Consider the following 21,111-nt stretch of genomic DNA (forward strand, 5'->3'; position numbering starts at 1 on the left):
CCGGGCATCGGAATCGACAATGACCAACTGAGAGCATCACTGAACCTGATCCTCTTATAGTTATACTAGACGCTGCTGAAGAACTCAACGTCGACCATTCTGTGGTCATTCTGCATTTGAAGCAAACTGGAAAGGTGAAAAGTTCCACAAATGGGTGCCTCACAAGCCGACCACAAACCAAAAAACTAGTTTTGAATTGTCTTATTCTATGCAACAATATCAAAAGTGGATTTTATACAACTGGCGACAACCAGCTCAGTGGTTAGACCGAGAAGCAGCTCCAAAGCACTTCGCAAAGACAAACTTGCGCCAAAAAAACCTTTTTCTGGTCGTCTGATGCTCATTTGATCCACTACAGTTTTCTGAATCCCGGTGAAAACATTACATATGAGAGGTATGCTCAGCAAATTGATGAGATGCACCGAAAACTGCAAGCCTGCAGCCAGTATTAGCCAACAAAACAGGCCCACTTCCCCACAACAATGCCTAGCCTCACACCACATAATCAACGCTTCAGAAGCTCAAACAACTGGGCTACAGGGTTTTGCCTCATCGGCCGTATCCACCTGACCTCGAGCCGACTGACTACTACCTTTTCAAGCATCTTGACAACTTTCTATTGGCAAAATGCTTCCACAACCAGCAGAAGGCAGCAAATGCTTTCCAAGAGTTCATCTAATCCCGAAGCACAGATTTTTACACTATAGGAATAAACAAACTTATTTCTCATTGGCAAAAATGTGTTGATTGGAATACTGCCTATTTTGGTTAATAAAGATGTGTTGGAGCTTAGTTATGAAAGACTAGAGATCTCTTCAAGAAAATTAGAGATACCAAGGGACCATTTCATGCAAAGATGGGCTCAATAAAGGACAGAAACAGTGTGGACCTAATAGAAGCAGAAGAGATTAAGAAGAGGTGGCAAGAATACACAGAAGAACTGTACAAAAAAGATCTTACTGACCCAGATAACCACGATACTGTGATCACTCACCGAGAGCAAGATATCCTGGAGTGCAAAGTCAAATAGGCCTGAAGAAGCATCACTTTGAATAAAGCTAGTGGAGATGATGGAATTCCAGCTGAGCTATTTCAAATCCTAAAAGATGATACTGTTAAAGTGCTACACTCAATATGCTAGCAAATTTGGAAAACTCAGCAGTGGCCACAGGATTGGAAAAGGTCAGTTTTCATTCCAATCCTAAAGAAAGGCAATGCCAAAGAATGTTTAAATTACCGCCAAATTGGACTCATCTTCCACCCTAGCAAAGTAATGCTCAAAATTCTCCAAATTAGGTTTCAACAGTACATGAACCAAGAACTTTCAGATGTACAAGTTGGATTTAGAAAAGGAAGAACCAGAGATCAAACTGCCAACATCCACTGGATCATTGAAAAAGTAAGAGAATTCCAGAAAAACATCTACTTCTGCTTCCTTGACACTAAAGCCTTTGACTGTGTGGCTCACAAACAAACTGGAAAATTCTGAAAAACATGGGAATACCAGACCACCTGACCTGCCTCCTGAGAAATCCATATGCAGGTTAAGAAGCAATGGTTAAAACTGGACATGGAACAACGGACTGGTTCCAAATTGGGAAAGGAGTATGTCAAGGCTGTATATTGTCACCATGCATATGCAGAGTACATCATGCGAAATGCTGGGCTAGATGAAGCATAAGCTGGAATCAAGATTGCCAAGAGAAATACCGATAAGCTCAGATATGCAGATGACACCACCCTTATATCAGAAAGCAAAGAGGAACTAAAGAGCCTCTTGATGAAAGTGAAAGAGGAGAGTGAAAAAGTTGGCTTAAAACTCAACATTCAGAAAACGAAGATCATGGCATCCAGTCCCATCACTTCATGGCAAAGAGATGGGGAAACAATGGACACAGCGACAGACTTTATTTTCTTGGGCTCCAAAATCACTGCAGATGGTGACTGCAGCCATGAAATTAAAAGGCGCTTGCTCCTTGGAAGAAAACCTATGATCAACTAGATAGCTTATTAAAAAGCAGAGACATTACTGACAAAGGTCTATTCAGTCAAAGCCATGGTTTTTCCAATAGTCATGTATGGATGTGAGAGATGGACCATAAACAAAGTTGAGTGCCAAAGAATTAATGCTTTTGAACTGTGCTGTTGGAGAAGACTCTTGAGAGTCCCTTGGACAGTAAGGAGATCAAACCAGTCAATCCTACAGGAAATCAGTCCTGAACATTCATTGGAAAGACTGATGCTGAAGTTCCAGTACTTTGGCCACCTGATGCAAAGAACTGACTCACTGGAAAAGACCCTGGTGCTGGGAAAGATTGAAGGCAGGAGGGGAAGGGGACAACAGAGAATAAGATGGTTGAATGGCATCACCAACTTGATGGACACGAGTTTGAGCAAGCTCCAGGAGTTGGTGATGGACAGGAAAGCCTGGTGTGTTGCAGTCCATGGGGTCCCAGAGAGTTGGACATGACTGAGCAACTGAACTGAACTGATGATGACTTGAAATTCATGGTCCGAAGCCACAATTACTTTTGTACAAACTTAATGTTATTTGTCTCTGGTGTCTTTTTCAATTTAGTGATCACTGTGCCAAAAGCTAGAATCATCTTTTATAAACTGGTGCTGAAGATCAACCACTGAACTTACTATCTAACCTTCATGTAACAAGTCTGTCTGAATTCTGTCAACATGTTAGACAAAGGTTAAGAGTTAACCCATTTGCAGATTTATCACAACTGATGCTAAGGGTTCAAAGATCTTGAGCTGCCATTGGCAGATGAAGTTTTTGAAAAAGTGCTAGTTACAGAATCAGACAGTATGGTAAGCTGTTAACTTGTGTTTTTTATCATCTATTATCTTATTTGTCCTCTACATGGTTAGGTTCAAATGTAATCCTGAATCTGCTTCAGAAAAAGAACCAGGAAAGAGCACATCTCACTTGCTAATGAGCTAACTATGCTGTGACTGGGTTGATAAACATATTTATATACAGCTATAAGAGCCACTTGTTCCATATGTATTAGAAAATTCATTAGCTATTAGAAAATTCTACTGAAGGTATTTCAGATTTCTCCTAAGGTCTAAGCAATTCACATTAAAAAGATAAAAATCAATATTAATGTCTTACCTTCCTGTAGTACTCTAAGAAACTGACTTCAGAGCCATCTGCTTTCTTAAAGGTACTCTTTGGATTCTGGTCCCAGTCAATATCATCTACTCTGTATGTTTTGTTGTTATACCTATGACCAGTTGAGATTTGTCAATATTTGATTAAAACATGTAGAAATGTTATTAAAAAGAAAAAACTAGGTAACATACACTTTCTAGAAAATAAAATTTCAAATCATTTGGTAATGTGCAATAGTATAGAAAGAACAAGGAAACAAATTTCTTAAAAGCTGTGAAGCCTGGTGTGCTGCAGTCTATGGGGTTACAGAGTTGGACATGACTGAGCAACTGAACTGAACTGATGCAAGAGAGATGGGGATGTAACTAAATTAATATTAGAAAATAAAATTATAACTAAAAAGGATAGAAATAATTGGATATTTCTCCTTTTCAGATGAGTATATTCCCCCCGATCTTTTAACTCTTAAGGGAGGTTGTAAGTTTCCCTCCCATTTCTGTGCACTCTCACCTCTCAATCTTAAACCCTACTTCCCAACTAACATTTTAGGGCTAGAAAGCCCAAACATCTTAAGACTTGTAAAATTAGTTTACATTCTTAAAAGTCTTACTTGGTGAGAACAATTAAACCAATCAGTTCCTTAGACACTTGTTCTTGAAATTTGTGTTCTTCGGTTTGATGAAACAAGTTGAACATGAAATCTAGAACAGTTTCACTTCGAAGAACTTTATGACTGACATCAGTGCACAGCATGATGTTATTTTCATACTGAAGAATAGAAGTAGTGAAGCCAGGCCAAATCACCAATCTGTCAAATGGAATGAAAACCATGAAGTAAATCCTATGAATATCCCAGTATGCTTTGTATGTAACAAGTTGTTTTTTACCTTTATTAGCTAGGTCAAAAGGATAAGTCTTTCACTAAATTTACTTATTTTTATCTTTTCCAGATAAATACTGATCTTTTTAAGATCTCCAACAATGAATGTTATTTTATAATAACATTATAATTTCCATTTTAAATTAATACACTAACTTTACTAAAATTTTATATTGATCTAAAAACTTGAAAAGTCTAATTGAAAATATCTACAATTATTATAAATAAACCTAAACCATTTGTGTGTACATCCTGATACACTACAGTAACTTTTGAAGCAATCATAATTAGGTGATAAGTTTTTGTGATGAGTTTATGTGATGAGCAAATATGTGTATGTATGGATGTGTAAGCATGTACAGATTTGAGAGATAGACCATAAAGAAAGCTGAGCGCTGAAGAACTGATGCTTTTGAACTGTGGTATTGGAGAAGACGTTTGAGAGTCCCTTGGACTGCAAGGAGATCAAACCAGTCAACGCTAAAGGAAATCAGTCCAGAATATTCACTGTAAGGGCTGATGCTGAAACTGAAGCTCCAATACTTTGGCCACCTGATGTGAAGAGCTGATTCACTGGAAAAGACCATGATGCTGGGAAAATTGAAGGCAGGAGGAGAAGGGGACAAAAGAGGATGAGATGGTTGGATGGCATCACCAACTCAATGGACATGAGTTTGAACAAGCTCCAGGAGCTGGTGATAGACAAGGAAGCCTCGCGTGCTGCAGTCTATGGGGTTGCAAAGAGTCGGACACAACTGAGCAACTGAAGATCAAATATAAACTTTGTGTTGGAAAACTCTATGCTTTTTCCCTGTGACAAGTAAATATCACATGATCTTTAAAGCGCCAGGTATTCTGGGATGTCTCCTTCATTGTTCAAACCAAGTTAAATGTTCATTTAATGTGATGGGTACCATTAACAGCCATAGTAAATCTAATCATTTCAAAATAGAGCATCACTTTCAAAGTCTGTGATTAAACCTAAGAAATAGAAACTTGCCAATTTATACAAACCTGTGATTTGGAATATCAATTGGGTCACTTGGGTTATAGTAATTCCGTCCAATTTGTTGCAAATTCATGATCTTCAAAAGCCTAGAATTTGAAAAGTCAGAATAATGACTACTGATAAGTACCCCACACTACAACTAGAATGGCATATTGCTTACAGCAGAGGTTGGCAAACTATGGCTTGTAGGTGGGCCAAATCTAGCCTACCTGCTGGTTTTTGTATGGCCTAAGAGCTATTTTTTTTAAACAGCTTTTAAAGGTCTAGAAAAAAATCAAAACTATAATAATGGATAAAGATGCATGAATTATAAGAAATTCAAGTTTCAGTGTCCATCAGTGAAGTGTCCATCATTGGAACACAGCCATGATCATATGTGCTCAATGACTGCTTTTCTGCTTCAACAGCAAAGCAGAATGGTTGAGATACAGATAATATGGCCTGAAAAACCTAAAATGTTTACTATCTGGCCATTTGCAAAAAAAAGAAAAAAAGTTTGCCAACCCATCATTCACAGAAAAGTAAATCTCCTATTGCATTAATTCAAGTAAATATCTACCAAGATTAATCAGTAGCAGATATCTTATGACCACCTTAAAAGGGTAAATTACAAACCCCAGTATTATGTCTCACTATTCTCACACCAATTTCAGTCTCATCCAGATTGCTTCCCACTCAGCAGGGGGATAGAGGGCAGTCTCCTTAAAACATGTGTCCTAATTTTGGATTTGGAAAAAAAGAGTATCCACACTGACAGCAAATTACAGAGCATGCAGTATATGTCCTATGATGGAAGAAATAAATCTGAATAGGCCTAAATCCTGCCCTGTTTTCTGAATTGGTACCCACTGTGGGAGAGAAGGAATATAAGGTTAGTGACAGACCTCTGAGAGACTGTGTGTTCTTAATAGAAGCTCAAATAGGATTTAAAAGGTCTAATCTCAACACAAATAAGGAAGTGAACAACATGACACTTGCTTAAAGCAAATAAATGAGATTTATATCAGTATATCACACCTAAAAATGATTAAAACTCAAGAGTAACCCAATGATCTTAACCAATCACTGTCAAATCTAGGTACTAAGTATACAAGTACTTACTATACATGCCTTCCAGCTTTAGATTACGTTTAAAATTTCTTATTAAAATGTTAAAAGAAAAACACTAACATACCTCCTGAAAATAATATTATAGAACTGCAAACAAGTTGGGGACGTAGGTGGGAGTTCATTTGTCAGGGTGATTGTTATCCTCACGTGCTCTCCATTTCGAGTCTGACTAAAAACTTCAGTAACCTAAAGCCAGAGTGGTGGAAAACCAAACTTTTGTTAAAATAAGCCCAATACATAAGCCTGTTGAATAAGGCAACAATCTGAGCCATCAAGATCAAGCTCATGAAAATTCAGAAAAGTTAAAAAAAAAAAAAGAAAGAATGGGTATGAGAAAATGATTTTAAGTGCTTTACTATTACTTGATTGTAATGATGAAGTCACTCAGGTAGATCTAAGAGTGATACAATTATGCCAGAACACCCTGTGGGGGCATTATAAACCCTAACAGACAGAAGCCTAACAGACTGGGGGTTCTTGAAAGCTACCCTAGAATGTTGCGGTTTGGCTTTGAGGTGGGAATCCCCATTTCCCTCTCCCCATTCCAACAACTGAAATAACCTTGTGCTGTAGTCTTTTAGGTAAAAATAATATTGTTCCATCAAAAGCATGACACCTTCCAATTAAATCCTCATGTTGAAAAAGAAGAGCTGAGCGGAGTCTTCTGGCTTCCATCAACGGATTATAGTCAATGTGATACTGATATAAGGCCCACTGGGGACGGGATGTCAATCGGAAATGGTTAGTGCTTAGCCTTACGATAATACCTGAAGAACCTGTAAAAGTAAGTCATGTTCAATTAATGATATGTCAAGTTTATGCTTCCTTGAAATCTTCACTGCCATGCCAAGGCAGATGCAGTTCTGTAAGCAAAGGGCTAACAGCAACAGACAACACAAGTTCTCAGACATCTGACTTCGGGGACTACTATTCTATTTACATAAATTACTGGAAGCATCCATTTAGAAAACAATTATCCCTAAAGTAATTTACAACTGAAGCAATGAAATCTTTATAGCAAAAAGCGTTAAAGAGAAAAGTGATCTATGTGATATGTATCCAAACATTTCAGTGCAGCTGAAAACATCTATGACCTATTTCAAAACCAAAAAGGAGAGGAAAATGGAAAAAGTATCCATGCAGTCTTTGAACAAACATACTCTTTCACCTGAGCAATTCATCATACAAATAAATACCTAAGTGAAAGTGCTTCAATTTACTGTCCTGTGTACTTGAAAAGTAATCTCATGACACTTATTCTTAATGATTAACCTACCTGTTTTTGATTCTTTCACATGATCTAGGTTCTGTCTTGTATTCACACCAAGATCATGAAAGTCTCTACGACGACCTCCTCTCTCTGCTAATGATAACTCCTGGAATCCAGCAGATATCTGGAGTTCTTTAAAAAAAAAAAAAAAGGAATAACAAAGAAAAAAATACATCTAAGTTAATACACAACATGACAAATGCAATTCCCAAAGTACACTACGGCATGAAACCCAAAGGCTCCTGTGGTGCTAAACACAGTGTGTAACAATCCTGTCAGGATGTTTTAGGTATCTGCCAACCAAAGAAAAAAGTAACTTCTCAGCTAGAACCTCTTCCATGGAGCCCTTCTTGTCACCACTCTAGGCAAACTCAGCTCCCTCACAGGACATATATATAAGACCAAGATGACTGGACTGATTCAAGAACTTAGAAAAATACATTTGCTGACTGGGTAATTATTTTTCTGTCTGTAGGTATAATACCACCTAAGGGCCTTATTATCAGTATTTTCCACAACTTTTATGATATAATTATAGCTGTAAGAATTGGCAGTTTATAAAATTTAAATGTGCTACCTGAATTAGAAAATGTTGAAGTTTAAAATGTAATTTCCTCACCAATTCCCTTAAAAACCAGCAGAATGGAGGGGATGAGCTTGTGCTATCCTGTGACCGTGATACACATCTACTGGGGTAGGTTAACTATCAGTACATGGTTACTTGCAAAAACTGTGGTTAAAATATCCAAATTACTAAGTCTTTTAATTTGTATAAAATTTTTCCAGTGGTCATGTATGGATGTGAGAGTTGGACTACAAAGAAAGCTGAGCACTGAAGAATTGATGCTTTTGAACTGTGGTGTTGGAGAAGACTCTTGAGAGTCCCTTGGACAGCAAGGAGATCCAACCAGTCCATCCTAAAGGAAATCAGTCCTGGGTGTTCATTGGAAGGATTGATGTTGAAGCTGAACTCCAATACTTTGGCCATCTGATGCAAAGAGATGACTCAGTTGAAAAGACCCTGATGCTGGGAAAGATTGAGGGCAGGAGAAGGGGATGACAGAGGATGAGGTGGTTGGATGGCATCACCGACTCAATGGCCACGGGTTTGGGTGGACTCTGGGAGTTGGTGATGGACAGGGAGGCCTGGCGTGCTGCAGTTCATAGCGTCTCAAAGAGTAGGACACGACTCAGTGACTGAACTGAACACTTCATGTAACTAGTATGATGTGGACCAAAGAACAAATACAAGCTATATAGACAAGTGCTAAATTCTAGCTTGCAGTTAACATGCATGTTATCTTGCGTAGCAGAGACTGCTGACTACACAATAAACAGTATTTCATTATTTTAAAAGTTTATTTAGGAAGTAACACACCTAATAGGGGATTCCCAGGTGGCATAGTGGTAAAGAATCTGCCTGCCAATGCAGGAGGCAAGGGTTTGAGCCCTAAGTTGCAAAGATCCCCTGAAGTAGGAAATGGCAACCTCTCCAGTATTCTTGCTTGGGAAATTCTGTGGACAGAGGAGCCTGGTAGGCTACAGTACATGTGCTCACAAAGAGTTGGACACAGTTGAGTGACTGAGTGCACACACATACCTAATAGACTAAAATTTCTACCTTCCTTGCACGTAAGGATGGCCTAAGAGACTTTTGCAGAAATTATTGGATGAAACTTCTACAAAAGCACCTTAAAGGCATTAATAGCTGGCTTTTATATTCTCCATGCCCCTAGCTGCTAGTCTTGCCTGGAATCTGGATGTTATGGCAAGAGGGAGCCCAACCAGACATTCTGAGCAAAACATAAAGCTTAGTGACAGAAGTCATGGACTTGGGAGAACAAAAAGATAAGGGAGACCAGTCCTCTTCTAATCACAAATGCTAAAATTAGCTTAGAACTGCCAGCTTCTCAAAGAGAAGTAATGTAGCTCAAACAAAATATACTGGTTCCTGATATATCTTGTAAACAAGTTATTTTAATATGAGCTTCAATTTCTACACCTGAAAAATTGATTATAACAGATTTTTACTGGAATGTGGTAAGTTTTAAGTTAAGAGCTTCATTTATAAAGCACTTTAAAAGTACTGCTAAATATGCTGGTTCTTGTGCCTCAAGATTTTCAGGGGCTCTATTGTTAAGTATTTTTATCTTAGTTTTTTTTTAATTGGAATTTAGTTGCTTTACAATGTTGTGTTAGTTTCTGCTGTACAGAAAAGTGAATCAGCCATACATACACATATATCCCCTCTTTGTCACCACAGAGCACTGAGTTCCCGGTGCTATACAGTAGGTTCTCATTTCTCATTATGTTATACCTAGTAGTGTGTGTATGTCAATCTCTTTATTTATCTCACAATTTATCCCACCCCAGCCCCATCCCCCAAACCCCTCTTAGTGTCTTATTTGTTTGTTCTCTCTGTGTCTCCACATTTTAAAATCTTTCAGTATCTGGGGGCTTCCCGGGTGGTTCAGTGGTAAAGGATCTGTCTGCCAATGCAGGAGACAGATCAGGAAGATCCCCTGGAGAAGGAAATGGCAACCCACTCCAGTATTCTTGCCTGGGAAATTATACGGACAGAGGAACCGGGCAGGCTACAGTTCCTGGGGTTGCAAAAGAGTCAGACATGACTCAGCCACTGAATAAACCCCTGGTGAACTTTTTATACTAAAGACTTTCAGCTTAAGGTGTCCACACTAACAAAGGTCAGGTATACTGAATCTAGTCTGAGAGCAACAACTGGTCATAAATGCTTAATTTGAATTCTTCCTTGAAAAATTTGAGTTTCTCTTAAAAAAATAGTAGTTATGGATATGAAAACCTAACTGCAAGTTTCTGAAAATAATAATGACATCTGCTCCCCTCTCCACATATAGTACTGCTACTATTAATACTTTAGTCAAAATATGAGTAACTGTCAATCTAAAAGATGTTTTAAATGGGGATACAACTGGAGAAAGAAGAATGAAACTGGAGCAATCAACCTGCCTGACTTTGGACTACACTACAAAGCTACAGCCATCAAGATAGTATGCTACTGGTGCAAAAACAGAAATATAGATCAATGGAACAAAATAGGAAGTCCAGAGATGAATCCACACACCTATGGACACCTTATCTTTGACAAAGGAGGCAAAAATATACAATGGAAAAAAGAACAATCTCTTTAACAACTGGTGCTGGGGAAACTGGTCAACCACCTGTAAAATAATGAAACTGGAACACTTTCTAACACCATAGACAAAAATAAACTCAAAATGGATTAAAGATCTAAATGTAAGACCAGAAACTATAAAACTAGAGGAAAACAGAGGCAGAACACTCTCTGACACAAATCACAGCAAGATCCTCTATGACCCACCTCCCAGAGTAATGGAAATACAAGCAAAAATAAACAAATGGGAACTAATTAAATTAAAAGCTTTTTCACAATGAAGGAAACTATAAGCAAGGTGAAAAGGCAGCCTTCAGAATGGAAGAAAATAATAGGAAACAAAAATTAATCTCCAAAATATACAAGCAGTTTATGCAGCTCAATACCAGCTCAATCATAAAATGGGCCAAAGAACTAAAGAGACATTTCTGCAAAGAAGACAGATGACTAACAAACATATGAAAAGATGCTCAGCATCACTCATTATCAGAGAAATGCAAATCAAAACCACAATGAGACAGCAAAAGAGACACTGATGTATAGAACAGTCTTATGGACTCTGTGGGAGAGGGAGAGGGTGGGAAGATGTGGGAGAATGGCAGTGAAACATGTAAAATATCATGTAGGAAACGAGTTGCCAGTCCAGGTTCGATGCATGATGCTGGATGCTTGGGGCTGGTGCACTGGGACGGCCCAGAGGGATGGTATGGGGAGGGAGGAGGGAGGAGGGTTCGGGATGGGGAACACATGTATACCTGTGGCGGATTCATTTTGATATTTGGCAAAACTAATACAATTATGTAAAGTTTAAAAATAAAATAAAATTGGAAGAGAAAAAAAAAAAAAAAAAAAAAAAAACCAAAAAAAAAAAAAAACCACAATGAGGTATCATCACACCCCAGTCAGAATGGCTACCTTCAAAAAGTCTACAAACAAAAATGCTGGAGAGGGTGGAGAAAAGGGAACCCTCTTACACTGTTGGTGGGAATGCAAACTAGTACAGCCACTATGGAGAACAGTGAGGAGATTCCTTAAAAAACTGGAAAAAGAACTGCCATAGGACCCAGCAATCCCACTGCTGGGCATACACACCGAGGAAACCAGAATTAAAAGAGACACGTGTACCCCAACGTTCATCGCAGCACTGTTTATAATAGCTGGGACATGGAAGCAACCTAGATGTCCATCAGTAGACGAATTGATAAGAAAGTTGTGGTACATATACACAATGGAATATTACTCAACTATAAAAAAAGAACATATCTGAGTAAGTTCTAATGAGGTGGATGAAACTGGAGCCTATTACACAGTGAAGTAAGTCAGAAAGAAAAACACCAATACAGTATATTAACACATATATATGGAATTTAGAAAGATGTTAACAACAACCCTATATGCAAGACAGTGAAAGAGACAGATGTAAAGAACAGATTTTTGGACTCTGTGGGAGAAGGTGAGGGTGGGATGATTTGAGAGAATAGCATTGAAACATGTATACTACCATATGTGAAAAAGATGACCAGTCCATGTTCGATGCATGAAACAGGGCACTCAAAGTTGGTGCACCAGGACAACCCAGAGAGATGGGATGTGGAAGGATGTGGGAAGGGGTTTTGGACGGGGGGACACATGTACACCTGTGGCTGATTCACCTCAATGTATGGTAAAAACCACAATATTGTAATTAGCCTCTAATTAAATAAATAAAAAATTTTTAAAGGGATACAACTGGAAACTTTGTTCCCCTTCCATGCATCTTCCAGAATGATTTATTAAAAACACAAATCAGGACATGCTATTGTTCTATTTAAGAGTCCTCCCATGTCACCATATCCCACTTTACAGAGTGAAAACTCAAGGTCTTAATGTCTCTGCTGCTGCTGCTGCTAAGTCGCTTCAGTCACGTCCAACTCTGTGCAACTACAGAGATGTCAGCCCACCAGGCTCCCACGACCCTGGGATTCTCCAGGCAAGAACACTGGAGTGGGTTGCCATTTCCTTCTCCAATGCATTAAAGTGAAAAGTGAAAGTGAAGTCACTCAGTCGTGTCTGACTCTTTGAGATCCCATGGACTGCAGCCTACCAGGCTCCTCCACCCATGAGGTTTTCCAGGCAAGAGTACTGGAGTGGGTTGCCATTGCCTTCTCCACTTAATGCCTCATTAGTGATAAATCTGTTAAGGCTGTCATTTTAATTTCTAAAACACAGTGGATACCTGAATGCTTACTGTGAGAAGCACTTCTGAGATGTAATACTTACAAGAGCAGGGAAAGACGGTAAAACAGGGCTTTGCATTACCCTGAGTATCACTGAGTCCTCACAATGGCCCTTATCTTTAAAAACATATACCTTTATATAGGTAGGGGACTGAGTTTCATAGAATTCAATTTAAATTCATGAGTCATTGTTTAAAAAAAATGTATTAGTGAAGATCAATACAGAGCATGTTTAGGGAAAATATAATAAAGCAAGTGACCTGGAGGTGTTTTTTGGAGTCACTGGTTTCAGCACTTGATTCCCACTCTGGATTTAGTCTTGTCATTTTTGGCCTCTGAAGATTTTCCAACTATCTTGCCAGATCAGATAATTTCAAAAGGTATTTTAAAAATATAGCACATTAAAGGTATTTAGTTGGAGGATATATATCCTGGTATAATGCTGGATACAGAATTCTTACTTGGCTTATATATTTGAAACTCATGCAACCTTATGTTTCTATTATCAGAAACATTTATAACTTAATGTGACATATTTATTCTAATAGAACGGATTATATCTCCCTGTTCACTTTTTGGATTAAATGGGTGATTTTTTAAAAAAAGATTGAGGAACGTGATTCAATCAGTTCATCCAGGGAAAGTGATTCAATCAGTTCAGTTCAGTCGCTCAGTCGCATCCGACTCTTTGCGACCCCATGAACTGCAGCACGCCAGGCCTCCCTGTCCATCACCAACTCCCAGAGTCCACCCAAACCCATGTCCACCAAGTCAGAGATTCCCATGAATGAATTGTAATCAAGGACCTTAAAAATTAAAACATCATGTAGCCCACTGGGGCTTCCCCAATGGCTCAGCGATAAAGAATCCGCCTGCAATGCAGGAAACTCAGGAAAAGCAGGTTCAATCCCTGAAACAGCAACCCACTCTAGTATTCTTGCCCGAAAAATCCTGTCGACAGAAGAGCCTGTGGGCTATAGTCCATGGGGTCAAAAAGAGTCAGACACGACTTAGCAACTGGCCAACAATAACACATATTTACTAAAAATACAAAGCTGTTTTACAACTTGTTTTCATTTCAGTCAAGTTTTTAGATTTTTGAAAATGGCTAAATGGTACTCCATTGTTATTAAAGTACAACAGGTTTTACCCTTACAGAACAGGTTTTTCCAGTTTTGGGGTCTTGAATATAGTTAACAGTCTTACTTACATGATTGTACTTATTCAGTGTCTGGATAAATTACCACGAATATAACTGCTACTAAAGTGTAATGCTGCTACACATTACAAACGCCATCCAAAAGTTAGTACAATCCTACATGGAACGCAAGTTCCAATTTTAAAACTGCCAAAACTGGAAAAAAATAAAATGGAGAATAACCAGATTAAAAAATGCTCCAGTTCAATTTAAACTTGATGGTAAGGCTTAGCATTTTCACTGCCCTTTGCACTTCTCAATGATTCGCCCTTTCCTTTGTCCACTTTCCCATCACAGATTCATAAGACTGCTCCGTGTATCAGAAAGATGAGCTGTTTTCTAATTTCAGTTAAGTTTCCAAGTTGTCTCTTGAGTCTGACAGTATCTGTCACAGTTCAATTCATACCACTTCAAGTTCATCTTAGATTTATCCATGTTTTCTAAATTTCATGGGTTTCATCTGTGATGACTAAATATTTGGTCATAGTGGTGCAAGGCATAAAGCAAGGAACCAGCTTTGTTCTCAAGTCTTCCATTTGCTTCAACACTTTTATTGCCCATTTCCCATGCCAATCCCAGGGTTTTAAAAGCCACTGTTACTACACTAATTCTCTACGTATATATATGAGTTTGTTTAATTCTCTACGTATATATATGAGTTTGTTTAATTCTCTACGTATATATATGTTTGTTTTTTTCCAATTCTAAAACCAAACTTATTAACTATTAGAATCTTATACCAAGCATCCAAAAAAATGAGCTTTTGGAACAATGCAGGGAAAAAGCACAATTTTTGGAATCAGAACCGGCGTTCTGACTCTACTGGCTGCCAGAGGATGAACCAATACCACACACGTGAAAATATATTTTATAAGTCAAAGTTACAAACACTAAAGTTGGTACAGCTTTGATAAAACCACTAAAGAAGCCAAGAGAATGTTCTAAATTAATACCTAATAAGCACATTTATAATTAGTTTAGAATTTACCTGCTTTGTAAAAGCTCGTGTGGGGCTCTAGAATTTGCTCTTTTTTGTTGCGAAGAAAAGAAATCCTGAGGCACTGCAATCCATGGCAGGCTGCACAGCCTGAGGGAGATGCTGGGACTCCTTTTTCTTTAAACAGGATTTTGGTAACTGCTCCCCATCTATTGCTACAAGCGCACAGACACACGCAGGAAGCCCTTTCCCTCTCCCTTCACCTTGTGACTTCGCTGTTGCTCCCACTGTTCCTCTCTGTCGTCCGCGGCCAACTAATTCCCCCTCTGCTGGCGGCTGCTGAGGTCGAGGCTGAATGTAACCAGGCTGCTGACTCTGCAGTTATATGCAAATAAAGAACAGCATTCTTTTTGTGTCAAGAGGTCACAGACATCAGAGGAAATAACTAGTCAAACAAATCTAAGGCATTCAACCAAAACTGATCTAAATTAGTAATCAAATATCTTACTCTTACGAAGAAATTTCTTCAAGAAGGGTTACCAAGTGAAGTTAAGAACCAGCTTCCAATACCCTCAGGACATAGAACACAATTTTCCTTGTACAGTTCCTACCTCCTTCACAGGACACAGTTTTTAAATTTAATTTGACAGCCTAAGCTGATGAAGGCTTCAGTTCAGTTCAGTTGCTCAGTCACGTCCAGCTCTTTTCGACCCCATGAATCGCAGCACGCCAGGCCTCCCTGTCCATCACCAACTCTCGGAGTTCACTCAGACTCAAGTCCATCGAGTCAGTGATGCCATCCAGCCATCTCATCCTCTGTCGTCCCCTTCCCCTCCTGCCCCCAATCCCTCCCAGCATCAGACCCTTTTCCAATGGGTCAACTCTTTGCATAAGGTGGCCAAAGTACTGGAGTTTCAGCTTCAGAATCATTCCTTCCAAAGAAATCCCAGGGCTCATCTCCTTCAGAATGGACTGGTTGGATCTCCTTGCAGTCCAAGGGACTCTCAAGAGTCTTCTTCAACACCACAGTTCAAAAGCATCAATTCTTTCTGTGCTCAGCTTTCTTCACAGTCCAACTCTCACGTCCATACATGACCACTGGAAAAACCATAGCCTTGACTAGAGGGACCTTTGTTGGCAAAGTAATGTCTCTGCTTTTCAATATGCTATCTAGGTTGGTCATAACTTTCCTTCCAAGGAGTAAGCGTCTTTTAATTTCATGGCTGCAGTCACCATCTGCAGTGATTTTGGAGCCCAAAAAAATAAAGTCTGCCACTGTTTCCACTGTTTCCCCATCTATTTCCCATGAAGTGATGGGACCAGATGCCATGATCTTCGTTTGCCAGTTTGTTTCTCAAGGACTCTCCCTGCAGTTAGAAAAGAGTGACATACTCACCGCAGAGGCGCCCACATGCTGCACCATCTCCTGACCACGAGCCCTTCCTCTTGCTCTCGCTCTGGCTCTCCCAGTCATTTTCCTTTTTCTTAAGAGGAAATAATCATGAAGACAATACTCAATGTTTGCAATTGTATTTGAGTGTTTCTACAATGCTATCTTTAAACTGATTTGGTTAAGATTCTAAAATAAGCTCCTGGGTAATCACAGAGTTTCCTAGCCTCTGAAGGCACTATCCAATATTGCCTCTTAAGGCAGTATCCCCACCTTCAGCAAAACCTAAGTGCTCCTGTGCTAGGTGACAGCACTGAAGTAGAAGACTTATTTTCATGTAGTATGTCATCTTTCAATTGAATTAATTATAAAAAGTCTTAAGATATTGGTGAATAGTTCTTTCACACCTAGATATGTAATCTATGAAAGAGGGCTCTTATGGTAAGCTTTATGCCAGGCCCTTTAAGTAATTCTTATACATACACTACTGTATCTTCCTGGATCATTCCACAGTTGCATGTAGCTTAATCTTTTTTTTAACCACATCATTTACGCCCCATAATTTCATTCTTGATGAGTGGCATCCACTCTGTCTCTAAGGAAACAGTCATTCATCTCCAAACTACTCCTTTACTGCTCCTACCACACATGATCAACAATTCCCCACATTTTTTCAACAGCACCCTGTAAATGAGTACCTAATGTAAGCTAGGATCTATCAGGCATCAAATATATTACCATGTATAAAAGGTTCTCTACCAACTCACCCCCAACTATAGAGTAGAAAGCAGTATCATCAAGTTATTATCAGAGCCAGACTGGCTCTTCTTCACATAACCTGTGAAGCAAATCACATAACCTACGACTCGCGTCTGTATTTGTAAAATAGTCAATAACAACCTATACCGCACAGGTCAACTGAGAACAACTCAATGCGAACACACAGAGAGCACAAAGTGCCTGGCATACCATGAGCATTCAACACATGTGAGCCCTTGTGGAAACGGCAGAAAAAAATCATAACCACAAATATTTAAGTTTAACAAGGAACAAAGAATGTTCTTACAAAGAGGAAAGCAGGAACTAATTTACATACTGAAGAGGTCTGTCTGCGACAAAACTAATATTTAAACTGAGATGCAGGAGGACTAGGAATTGGAAGGTTAGGTGGGACCACTTGGAGAAAGCAATAGCACCCCACTCCAGTACTCTTGCCTGGAAAATCCCCTGGACAGAGGAGCCTCGAAGGCTGCAGTCCATGGAGTCGCTGAGGGTTGGACACCACTGAGTGACTTCACTTTCACTTTTCACTTTAATGCATTGGAGAAGGAAATGGCAACCCACTCCAGTGTTCTTGCCTGGAGAATCCCAGGGATGGGGGAGCCTGGTGGGCTGCCGTCTATGGGGTCGCACAGAGTCGGACACGACTGAAGCGACTTAGCAGCAGCAGTGGGACCACTCTTCAGACAAGAGTGAACAGCTCGTGACTATGTGTTGAGAGCTTGGCTAGTCTGCAGGACTAAAAGACGTCCATTGTGACTGAAGGGTAATGAGCTTGGATTTGACACTCAATTCACAGAGAGACTACCTAAGGTTCTAAAGAGGGGCAGATTATAAGACTAATTACAATTAAATCATTCCGCTTTAAGTCAGGATAAGCCTTTTCTGAGTTTTCTCAGCTTCTAAACATTTTTGTTCCATGGCAATTTTCCTAGGAAGACAAATATAATGACACTACACTTTTAAAGACCTCTTTATCAAACACTAAAGGACTAAAAATACATTAGCTCACATGCCTGTAAAAACTTTAATGATCTAATCAGCAATTTCCAAAGCAGGTTACACAATATAATCTGCTGAGAAACCAGCATATTAGAACAAATTTTAAATGCCATTATAAAGTATTCTGAATTTACCATATGTATATTATGACAATTGTTATACATACATAACTTGGGCCTTCCAGGTGGCTCAGGGGTGAAGAATTTGCCTGCCAATGCAGGAGCCCCAGGAGACGTGGGTTTGATCCCTGGGTCAGGAAAATTCCCTAGAGGAGGAAATGGCAACCCACTTCAGTATTCTAGCCGGGATAATCCCGGCAGAAGAACCTGGTGGGCTACTGTCCATGGGGTTGCAGAATCTGACATGATTGAGCAGCTAAGCATGCACACATACATACATAACTCACGCACGGAGCACACAGGGATATATGCCCAAGTCTCTTACTGATGGTCAACTGAATCAAATCTGGAGATCTCTGCTTTATACTCCAGCAAACACTACTTTCCTCCATGCACCAGCTATGATAAATTCCTTGATGCACTCTGTCCCAGGGCACACACATCCTTTGCTAAAGCACCACACTCTCCTCTCTGAAATGGAAGAATTCAGCTTATCCTTTAAGGATCAGCCCAAAGGCCATCTCTTCCACCTTCCTGTACCAAGTTGTTTGCATGTGTATTAATTACAGCAACCACCACATCTCATGGGTAAGCAGTTCCTCCTCCCTCTCACACACACATTTTCAAGAGCTCCTCTAGACAGGGCTGCTAATCAGTCTAGTCCTTTGCACCTAAGCCCAAAGCATGGCAACCTAGCAGTGTCTATGTGCATATGTTGTAAAAACCTAGTAATAAGCTGAACTGCCACCCCAATAAGGGATTTTTTAAAAAAATTACTGCAGTAGTTCTCAGAGCGTGCTCCTGGACTGGCAACACCTAGCACCCGATTGAAATGCAAATTGGAATGGGGGTCCCACTCCCAGTCCCCAGAGAGAAACCCTGTTCACTGCAGGTGGTTCTGATGATCGCTGAGCCCAAGGGCCCTGGAGCGCGATACCCACAGCGTCCAAGCCAGACCGCGCGGGTCGACCCCATACCCAGGTCCACTGCATACGGGCTGGACTCAGCTGTGTCCTCCCCACTTCAACATCCCTCTGGCTGGACCACAAGCCACTCCTATCACCTGGAGGTGAGAAACCGAGCTGGTGCTCAAAGGCACCACACCAGCTACAAAGGACATCCAGGTCAAGTGGACATCCACCCCAGGGGCAAAAACACTAGTGTCCACCCCAAACATGCAGCCGAATCCTCTGCGCGTCCTAAGGCTGCCCTGCGCGGTCCCCAGTCCTTCTCCCGATCCCGCTCGCTTCTCCGGCCCCACCCGCGCCCACTGACGGCAGAGGACACCTCAATACAGGACTCAGCACAGGCTAAAGGACCGCGGTGGAGGATGCCCCGCCGCAGGCACGCAGGCTGGAGCCCGAGGGTGACAACCGTGCGGCGCTGGTGTGCAGCTACGTGCTCCCAACCTCCGCAAACTAGCGGACGGCCGGGTCACACTAACAGTTACCGCGGCGCAGCCAACGGTTTTCTCACACCAGATTCCTCCGCGCCGGAACTTGGGACTTTGAGCCACGATGCCGGCCCAAACGGACCCCTGTGCCTCTCGACCCCTCAGAGCCGCTGGGTTTGCTCTTACCTCAATGTCCACTCTGGGCGATTGAAGGGCCTGGGGGCCAGTGGAAATGGGAAGGATCCTCTTTTTTCAGGGCGGATGGACACTGACCTCAAGGAGTAAACTGCTCTGCACGTGGTAACCGAGCTAACGGCATGGCAGGCAGCGGCCCGTGCTAGGTACTGATTGGCTGCTGGGGAATGGCAGTTTCGTCAGGGCCAGACAGCCCCGCCCAGACCCCGCCCACACCTTTCCTGAGTTGTACCTGGAACACCTGTGATGAGCAGTTGGCAAAGATTGCAGTGGTCTTCATTTGTTCCTGCTCGTGGAGCCGGGCTGTGCACTCAACATGCCATTGAGAAACTGAAATTGTAACCAGGTGTGTTTTGAGCTCCCTGCTGTTAAAAAAAGAAGGAATTTACTCTTGGATTGGTCTCTTAAAATAAGCTATCTCATTTATCAGATAAACAAATGAGATTTGAATTTTGCCTCCAAAGAGATAAAACTGCATTCTCGAGCTGGAACGCCAGGTGGCTGGCTGTGTACCTACACATGTAACTTTCCAGATCAACAACTTTGGTGCTGAGTGCATGCGTGTTCCCATGGAGGAGAGTGGTTCTCAAACTTGTTCTGCATCAGGGTCACCTGAAGGGCTGGTTAAAACCACAGATCACACTGCTCCCACCACTAGAGCTTCCGGATCTGTAGGTTCATTGGTAGGACCCACTAATTTACATGTCTGATAAATTGCAGAACATGTTCATATAACTGGTCCAATGTCTGCATTGATAGCAGAGGCAGTGAGCTCCATGCCCTCAATATAAGTTCATTTCCTCACTGGACAAAACCAAAACAGTTAAAACTACATATTGTAAAATAGAATGGAATTATTTGTCAGGCTGGGAAGTGAGACGGATGGTAACCATGTGACTAGTTAAGTCCAGTAACAATTCAGTAACTTCCTTTTAGTGGGGTGTAGGGGGACTTGAGAGAGTCCCTTGGACAGCAAGATCAAACCAGTCCATCTTTAAGGAAATCAACCCTGAATATTCAGTGGAAGGACTGATGCTGAAGCTCCAATACTTTGGCCACCTGATTTGAAGAGCCGATTCATTGGAAAAGACCCTAGAAAGATTGAGGGGAGGAGGAGAAGGAGGCAACAGAGGATTAGCTGGTTGGATGGCATCACTGACTCAATGGATATGAGTTTGACCAAATTCTGGGATATAGTGAACGACAGGGAAGCCTGGCATGTTGCAGTCCATGGGGTCGCAAAGAGTTGGACATGACTTAATGACTGAACAAAAACAAAGAGGAGTGCTTCTAGGGACTGGCTTTAATGGGACATTTATACAACAAACATT

At 40.7% G+C, this 21,111-nt stretch overlaps 1 protein-coding gene across 2 annotated transcripts in view; it reads right to left on the reverse strand.

Moving 5' to 3' along the window:
- PIWIL1 (piwi like RNA-mediated gene silencing 1) overlaps positions 1-19,893 on the reverse strand; it is a 40,691-nt gene extending 20,798 nt beyond the window's left edge. The window contains exons 1-10 of one of the 2 annotated variants that reach the window (XM_070769351.1): positions 19,772-19,893; positions 18,240-18,338; positions 16,298-16,385; positions 15,165-15,276; positions 7,403-7,528; positions 6,688-6,902; positions 6,191-6,312; positions 5,022-5,102; positions 3,738-3,935; positions 3,128-3,239 (exon numbers count right to left, since the gene is read on the reverse strand). In XM_070769351.1, coding sequence (XP_070625452.1) covers positions 3,128-3,239; positions 3,738-3,935; positions 5,022-5,102; positions 6,191-6,312; positions 6,688-6,902; positions 7,403-7,528; positions 15,165-15,276; positions 16,298-16,375 — 1,044 coding nt within the window. In that variant the 5' untranslated portion in view covers positions 16,376-16,385; positions 18,240-18,338; positions 19,772-19,893. Of the gene's footprint in view, positions 1-3,127; positions 3,240-3,737; positions 3,936-5,021; positions 5,103-6,190; positions 6,313-6,687; positions 6,903-7,402; positions 7,529-15,164; positions 15,277-16,297; positions 16,386-18,239; positions 18,339-19,479; positions 19,641-19,771 lie in introns of those variants that run through there. The other variant, XM_019977132.2, reaches the window with a different exon arrangement.
- Between the last annotated feature and the right edge of the window lie 1,218 nt (positions 19,894-21,111).

This window comes from Bos indicus, chromosome 17 (genome assembly GCF_029378745.1).
Source record: "Bos indicus isolate NIAB-ARS_2022 breed Sahiwal x Tharparkar chromosome 17, NIAB-ARS_B.indTharparkar_mat_pri_1.0, whole genome shotgun sequence".
In the NCBI taxonomy this organism is placed as follows: Eukaryota; Metazoa; Chordata; class Mammalia; order Artiodactyla; family Bovidae; genus Bos; species Bos indicus.